An 8,791-nucleotide genomic window follows, 5' to 3' on the forward strand; every position below is an offset into this window, starting at 1 on the left:
AGAAACTTCTGTATTGAATTCCGACTTCAAAGTTTGTTGAATAACTAGTATTGTTTGAAATTTATAATGAAGTTGCCCTCATTGAGATCTGTTTCTAATGAATGTTTGACTGAAATGAAAAATCCAGACGGTTCTATCAAGTCAAAAGACAGTAATACTGTAGGTAGAGTATCTAAAACTATACTTTAAAATTAGACAGTAAATAAAGGTTAGTTTTTAATTTACCATTTATTGTTTATTTTAGTTTGTTCAAGTTTTGAATTGAGCTAAAATATGCATAGGATTTTGGCACAAGGATAAATTAAAGAGGAATTTTTTAGACCTTCGTTTTAATCAGTTAAATAAAAGATGAATCAAAATTAAAAACGTCTTTACTTGTGTGGACTAATTAATTTAGGAGATAGGGTTACTCCTGCCTTTACGTGTCATTATTTTTTTCTTTTGTGTGTTTTGAGTTACGACAAAAGTACGGTAGAGCACTAAATTCCTATCTCCACATTGCACATCTATAAAATCCACAATACAGGGTGGCCATACATTACTCATGATGTTTATTCCCTTACTACCCATTCATCGCGACAGCTTGGTTTACTGCTCAATCCAATGTCAGACATTCCGTATGCATTGAACGATGTCAAGTTTCTTTTATCTCTAATAAGATTCCAATTCGTATATTTCTGACGGACGCACCCTAAAGTAATAAACTAGTAGTAGTTGCTAGGTTGCGTTTCCATTGTAGTAGAGAATGCATCGCGAAATGGGATTTTACTTTTATTTTTATTAGATCATGTAGGATCAAAGAAATTATAGTTATTTAGCTAAAGAAAAGCCGGATTTACTTAAGCCTTATAAACAACGAGAAAAATCTTAAAACGTCGGATGGAAATAAAGCTAAAATTAATTCGATTAATTATAAAATTATGACTGAAACTTTATTATATTTTCAATAACTTGATAATGTTGCATGTAATATAATAACATCATTAATGCTCGTCAGATAAAAAAATGTTGAGTGTAATGCTTTGTTAAAGTATCTACCCATAATGATAATAATGTGTAACAGTACGAAAAAACTAGAAAATTTTCATACTTATCCTAATTTATATTTTAAAATTAATTAATTAATCTAAGTTTTTTTTTCAATAATTTCTTATTCAAATCAATAATGTCTTAAAGCCTAAGGCTGAGTTACACCACCTAACTTTGACTATAACCGGTGCTTTTGTTTGGATTTTGACAGATTTTTGACGTTTATCATAGTTAAAGTAAGATGGTGCAACCCAGCCTAAGAAATCGTATCGTCACTTACAACGGAGACAGGTTCAATTGCGTATACGGAATCCGTCGAATTTGTAGAACAAATATAAATGGTTGAGGGTAGATCAGGGGAGATAATTACATTTTTTGATCTCCCGGCAGGGGATGTCGGGGGTCTTTGTATTAGGCCTGATAGTGTCACTGATAGGAAACGGGGGAAATATACTCTTAAGTATAAGAGGTGTTTGGGGTAAACAATCGGAAAGTATGGTAGCAAGTTTCGTTTAGTTTAGCGCAGAATTGGTAACTCTACATTGATGACATGGATGACGTAATTGTTTTTATTACTAGCTGCCCCGGCGAACGTTGTACCGCCTATCATCATCATCATCATCTCAACCATAGGACGTCCACTGCTGAACATAAGCCTCCCCCAATGCTTTCCATGTTACCCGGTTGGTGGCGGCCTGCGTCCAGCGACTTCCTGCTACTTTTGCAGCAAGCTAGGTTCTGGAGTGGAGGCCGCGTACCGGAAAACGCAGAGTGAGACAGCCCACAAGGTGGGCCGACGACATCATAAAAGTACCGCCTATGCTCATCAGAAATAATGTAGGATTTGAATGGTAAAATAATTTTTCAAATCGGTGCAGCAGTGTCGGGTCTTATTCAATATAAACGAACAAATCTCTCCTCTTTATAATATTAGTGTAGATATCGAAATCCGCTTTGGATTATACCAAATACATTTTAAATGAAAAAGAAAAGCTAAATATCAAAATTCACTTTAAACAAGAGCAAACACATTTATATGAAACAGCAAAGCTACATATTTATAGTGAGCTCTACTTGTTAAATAAATATCTGATACCATTTTAGATAATGTCACGTTTTTCGTGAAAACTGTAACCAAAAGTTTAGTTAGCGATAAAAAATAAACAAATAGAGATCTTTGAATGGTTCATGTGTCACCCTGTGCGTCCACGAGCACTGTGACACCTCATAGTAATGTTTGTTAATATGGGCGTTAGTGTATTTAGCTTCGACTCGAATTAAAGTACCAAGTCCTATTAAAAAGTTGTATGCTGTAGTTAATTAATTAGCAAGCCAATGTCTTCTTCCCATCTTTTGCTTCTCAATTGAACAATATATTTTGTACGGGAAGCATCCAATTTTCCATACGGTGCTTGAAAATAAGTAATCAACATTTATTGGATATGAAGCATCACAAAGTCTTCTATAAACCAAAGGGTTGGCTTCACAACCTTATTCAGGCCTAAGGCGAAACAATTTCATATAACGAGAAGTTGTGAGCTGATGAGGTAAGATCGCTTGCTTATGATGTATAACAGAAACACACAATGTATACTAAAACATATTGGCTAATATTTAAAAGGTTATTATCATTTATGAGGTCCACCGTGTGGGTGGACGTCTCACGCTGCGTTTTCAAAGGTTATGTAAGTTTCTTAATAACTTTTATGCACCGTTTACTCCAGTGTAAGCAATGTTCTATGGTATTAAGTCCGCCAATGTATTGTTTTTGAGCAGTTTTCATTGTATTTGCAAAAATGGTCTAGCTTTAATCTTGTAGTTCTTCCGACTATTAGCAGAAATTCATATCGCCCGGTGTTTATATTAATGGACAAAAATATGTGGACAGGACATTAAAAAATAAATAAGAGTTAATATTTATAGTAAACGTTTTAGAACAATAACAAGAACATAAGATTTCCATGTTGTATGTAGTTAATCAACTTTATCAATCCAATTTTTTTTTGTATAATAGTATCCCCATGACTAGCTATGAGGTATGATCTGGTATTTTTTGTTATAAAGATTTGTTTAAACAAATAACCTATTACAATTTTTGTAAGCTTCAACGTACAGTATTTTATTGTTCATTCCTAAAATTAAATTTGTGTCTTCTTGTATCTCTACAAAGTTAGTACCTAACAATTTACAATAGAGATATCCTTTAAAATTGTCGGCGGCAAATTGTCGCCTCCGAGTTCGTTCCACTTGCATCAAATCGAAAGCAATTAAATCTTACCCAGCAGCTTCATAACTTCTGCCTTGCTGATCAGCACGTTCAGATGGCTGGTCGCCAGCGGCAACACAAGCCATACTGCCCAGGCGATGATCAGTCTTTTGGTAGCCATCTCACTCACTTTCAAGTCATTTCAGTTTCACTTTACAGTTCATTTCACTTGTTTTAAAAACAAAAGAAAACTACGTCCCATCCATGGCCGGTTAGAATTCGAATTCGAAACTCAAATTTTGAAAATTCAAAAACAACTGACAGTTTATACTTTTTCTGCTACGTAAGATCGTAGCGAGTTCGGTGCGTGGACGATACGCGTCGCGTCCGCGATCCCGCGCCGCACTGCCGACTCAGTGGATGGTAAACCAACAAGTTACTTTGGGGCATGCGCAGTTCAGTAAAGGTATACTTACCGGTTATTTTTGTTTTTGTACTTTTGATAGGGATGAAAGTTGTGATAGTGAATGANCACACTGATTTTCAAACTCATTCACGAGTTTGAAAATCAGTGTGAGGGCATCACATTATTACGTCCTATTTCGAACTTTCGACATTTTCAATTCTTCAGTTTAGTTGAAATTTTATTTATGTACTTTTCAAGTATGTACTTTTTCTGTATGTCAATGAAGTGAGTCTATTTTTGATATGCTACTTAAACTTTGTATTCGGCAATAAAATACAGTGTAAAATGTTTTCAGGCGTTTATAAGACAATACCTACAAAGAATATATTTCCGAACACTATAATCAGGGCCTTTTCAAAGCGAGAGTGAATAGACACTTACAGGGCAGATATTATGTACCATCCTAGACTGCATATCCCTTAACACCAGGGGCGATTACGGCCAAATACCTACCTGTCTTGTTATGCATAAAAAATTCTGGGGTGCATAAAAAAATAACTGAAACAGGTACAGTCGCTAAGTTTCGTTCTCTTTTCACTTATGTTTTATGCCAGTAACAAATTTTTAAACCTGGAATAGGAATAAAAATATTCAAAATTGTTGCGCCTCCCGCTCAAAAGGGTTTTGAAAGTAACAAAGTTACGTTATCGAAAAGTTCTTTCAGACAGAGTCAAAATGTGTTTAAATTTTAAAAGGCTTCCATTGAGAGAGACTGTTTTAAAGGGAATTAATTGAATTTGTCTCAGGGGGCGGCGTTTCCGTTTTGCATTAGGCCCGTAGTCGTAGCTAAATGAAAACAGCTGGGTTAAACTTAGTAATACGTTCACTATGGATTGATTGTTAAACGATTTTGCTAAACTTGAACTAAGAATAGGGTCTGTAACAGATAATGTGTAACAAAAAACTTTGAATAAAAGTTAAATCCATTTGTAAGTTAAGCTTTATAAAAATTGGTCAGTCACCAAATTCATATTTTTACTGCTATGTAACCTATGTCTTGAACAATAAATATACGAAAAATCCAAATCATAATATGAAACAAATGTTTTGTTTAGTCAACGAAAATTAATGTAGTGTAATAAATTATTTTCATGAAATAATAAAGCATGCGTAGCGTAGATACACCCGACAACAGCTGTATCAAGNATATTTACAAGTCAACTGAACTGGCTCATCTATCCATACTACCCTGTAGTTGTAATGAAATTACACTCTCTTTCATAGATGGAGCGCGTTTTGCTATGCAGTCAATATTAATGATGTTAGAGCAAAGCTTAGTGAGGAAATAGGGTTATCCTGCGCTGTAGAACTTCGTTTGGCCGTGCAGGCTGCTAGCTGCTAATGTCTTTAAAAGGTTTCCGATAGGTGTAGGCTAATAGAATTACTGTGTGATTTATCTAATCGGGACACTTATTTAAGTAAGAGTTTTAATTAGTCCGTTAGTTAACTTATCAAAAAAACTCGACCCGTATTTTTCACTAATGAAAATTTAAAGAGATAAGCGTGTCAAAGTTGAAAAGAAGAGGTCCGTGACGTCAATGAGTGCTTAAAAGTGTAGCACTTTGTGACGTCGCGCGCGCGGAACTTCAACGCACCATAACTTTGTAGTTATTTGTTTGATTGACAGTTAAAAATGTATGCGGGTCTTATATTTTTTATACTAAAATTGACAGACTCAAAATTTTTTTAGGGAACTAGCCTGTTGCCCGCTAAGTGTGCGCTTTTTAGTAGCTGCCTCTACACTTGTTTTCAACTAATGCTGAAAAGCTGAACGCCATCATTGCATGAGGAGCCTTTTGAGGAGGAATGTCTTACCATCAGGTGTCGCTAGGCGGCAATTTGCTCACCGTGCACCCACTCATGTAAGTCAATATTAATGATGTTAGAGCAAAGCTTAGTGAGGAAATAGGGTTATCCTGCGCTGTAGAACTTCGTTTGGCCGTGCAGGCTGCTAGCTGTTAGCTGCTAATGTCCTCAAAAGGTTTCCGATAGGTGTAGGCTAATAGAATTGCTGTGTTATTTATCTAATCGGGATCCCTATGATCTATTTCTCAGCATTTAATGATATAATGTTGTTTATAAGTACAATAATAATGTTAGTTTTTCTGTAGAGTTCAGGAAAAATGTGAAAATTAGTCTTCTTCTTTACCTTCAATATTATAACTTCTCTGCCTCGCCTAATCCCGTTACCTGAACATTGCCGACCATTTAATTTTGATCCTATCATAAACGTCTAGTTTAAGATAGGATCAAAAGTCTTAGGTTAGTTGATTAACCCTNGTATCAAGTCAACTGAACTGTCTCATCTATCCATACTTCCCCGTAGTTGTAATAAAATTACACTCTCTTTCATAGATGGAGCGCGTTTTGCTATGCAGTCAATATTAATGATGTTAGAGCAAAGCTTAGTGAGGAAATAGGGTTATCCTGCGCTGTAGAACTTCGTTTGGCCGCGCAGGCTGCTGGCTGTTAGCTGCTAATGTCCTTAAAAGGTTTCCGATAGGTGTAGGCTAATAAAATTGCTGTGTGATTTATCTAATCGGGTTCCCTATGATGTTATGTTTCAAACTCGTTCGTTCGTTCGTTTCAACCGAAAGACGTCCACAGCTAGACAAAGGCCTCCCCCAAGGATTTCCACAAAGACCGGTCCTGCGCCGCTTGCATCCAGGTACCTCCCGCGACCTTCACCAGATCGTCGGTCCACCTAGTGGGAGGCCAGCCCACGCTACGTCTTCCAGCTCGTGGTTGCCACTCAAGAACTTTCCTGCGCCAGCGGCCATCAGCTCTTGAGCTATGTGCCCCGCCCACTGCCACTTGATTTTCAAAATAATATGTTATAAAGGTGTTCTTTCTGGGAAATGATATTTGTTGTTTCTGTCAGCAATTCAGTGTAAGTAGAGTTCAGGAATGGTCGGGAGTTTAGAAAACATAAGAAAATGAGTCGTCTTCTATACACTACTATAATATGAGGAATAAGGATACTTATAGCCTGACCAGGAACATAAAAACCCTCGCCATGTTGCGGAAAACTAATGGTACTAATTTCTTTTAACCCATTCCTCCCCACTGTCCTATTTATAGGCCACCATATTCAAAATTTTTTTTTTACAAGTTAATAAACTTATTTTTCTTGTTTTTGACAAAATTCGTATTCTTGCACTGTTATTCTAATAAAATAATTTTTTTCGGCTGCAAAAAGTGTATCCGTTATTTTAATGTAATTTTTTCAAATTAACACTTTTGTTGCCTCAAAAAGGAGCATCATATTTTGATTTTATATACCATAATATAAAAAAACTGGCCAACTCCAATTTACATAAAACTGATTCTTAGACATCTACTAATATATAAAAAAATTAAACATAAACGAAACATAATTTAAAAACTTGTGGTAATGTTTTAAAATAAGCCGTACTATAAATATGACACTGGGAACATGTCTATACAATTTTCCGCGAAAGCATTTTCGGATCTGCAACGATAAGCACTAGTTCAAACGTGTCAATTGTTTATAGCCTGACCAGGAACATAAAAACCCTCGCCATGTTGCGGAAAACTAATGGTACTAATTTCTTTTAATGGCAACAGTAACTGAAAACTTCATTGACATGTCACCTTGCATGTCAGTCTATTGTTGTCAAAGTGTAAACAAACTTTATTTTAAATGTGTGCAATTGATTTTGTGAATTAAATTGCTAAAATATTTTTATAGTCGTGAAAGAAAAGTGGTTCACGATGTGTTAATGTATTTGTCGAAGAGAAATACTAAGGGTTCGGACAATATTTTCATTGAATAATGTTTCCGACAAAGGTTGTCAAATTGACTGACATGTTTATCGTATAGTACAGTCCACTATGAAAATTAGCTGTAGTCTGTTTCAACTACCTATTTTAAAGTTTTTTGTCACTTTCTAAGTTTTGAATTTTATGGAATTGGGAAAGAAGTACCGAGTTTGAAGCGTTCATGAGCAGACATTGCAGTTGAATATTCAAGTTCTGAATTTGATTATTGATGAATAATAAAATAAATCGTACTAGCTCGATTGATGGTTTCATTTAATTTATTTAAACCAGGTTAACTTTAATAATATTTTTCGTTCATTTATGAAAATATCTAATTAGCCCGTAATCCTGAATCCTGATACATAAATTTAACACATGTACGACTGTACTCAGTGTTGCACTATCAAATGCAATTAAAGCGCCTCTATGCCAGGGTTTTTATGTTCCTGGTCAGGCTATACCAGGGATACCTAGACAATACGTGAAATAGCTGATATTCTCATTTCTCGGCGACATTACATACGTAATATTATAGGTTACTTGGTAAGATTATTTGTAAACCTCAAAAATTCACAAATTCCTTCGATTACTGACATGTCTTTTTCACCTCCTGTTTTCGCCTCCGAGATTTATAAGTATAGGTAGTTTATCATCTATAGCAACTAGAAATATTTCCGTATTCCAACATTTTTCCTTAGTTTCTTTACTTAATATTCCAACATAAGCGGGTCTAATTAGTGAATCAGCTGCTTAGCACCCCACCTCGGATCCATCCATCAGCCGTCCGATCGCTTATGCATTCCCCCGCTAAACACACGGCGTTCTTACTTTACCTACTTGTTTGTTGTTTTCCACTCCATTTATAGGAATAAGTAATTATACCTACATTTTTTCAGTATCACACATCATCATTGTTTCAGTCACAAAGACGACGAAAACACTCTGATAAGTCATTTATTATGCAAGTAGGCTTTTAAAAAGCACTTTTACACGTCCCAGTATTAACCCTAACACTGTTCAGGACAATAAATGGGCCAGTGCTGAGAAGAAGCAGCGCAAGAAACTCAGTGATTAAGACGAGTGATACTTATTGATTTTTTGATTGAGTTTTAAAAGATTTATTAGAAAATGGGCTTTAAAAGATAGAAAGATACCGCAAAATTAAGGCGGTCTTATTGCAAAGAAGCGATCTCTACAGTATCTTCTTCTTTTTAAACTTTTTCAAGTTTCTTCAGGTTCCCACTAAGTAATAATGAAAAATACACACTTATCAAAATTGTTTTGCGCAGTAGACCCATCCTACTATC

The 8,791-nt window shown here is 35.4% G+C and overlaps 1 protein-coding gene across 1 annotated transcript in view; it reads right to left on the bottom strand.

Moving 5' to 3' along the window:
• Drl-2 (tyrosine-protein kinase derailed 2) overlaps positions 1-3,416 on the bottom strand; it is a 39,716-nt gene extending 36,300 nt beyond the window's left edge. Inside the window, exon 1 of the mRNA XM_028319850.1 lies at positions 3,308-3,416. Coding sequence (XP_028175651.1) covers positions 3,308-3,416 — 109 coding nt within the window. The remainder of the gene's footprint in view (positions 1-3,307) is intronic.
• Between the last annotated feature and the right edge of the window lie 5,375 nt (positions 3,417-8,791).

The sequence above is a fragment of the Ostrinia furnacalis genome, unplaced genomic scaffold, assembly GCF_004193835.3.
Source record: "Ostrinia furnacalis isolate ACB-3 unplaced genomic scaffold, ASM419383v2 OfSCF7336, whole genome shotgun sequence".
NCBI lineage: Eukaryota > Metazoa > Arthropoda > Insecta > Lepidoptera > Crambidae > Ostrinia > Ostrinia furnacalis.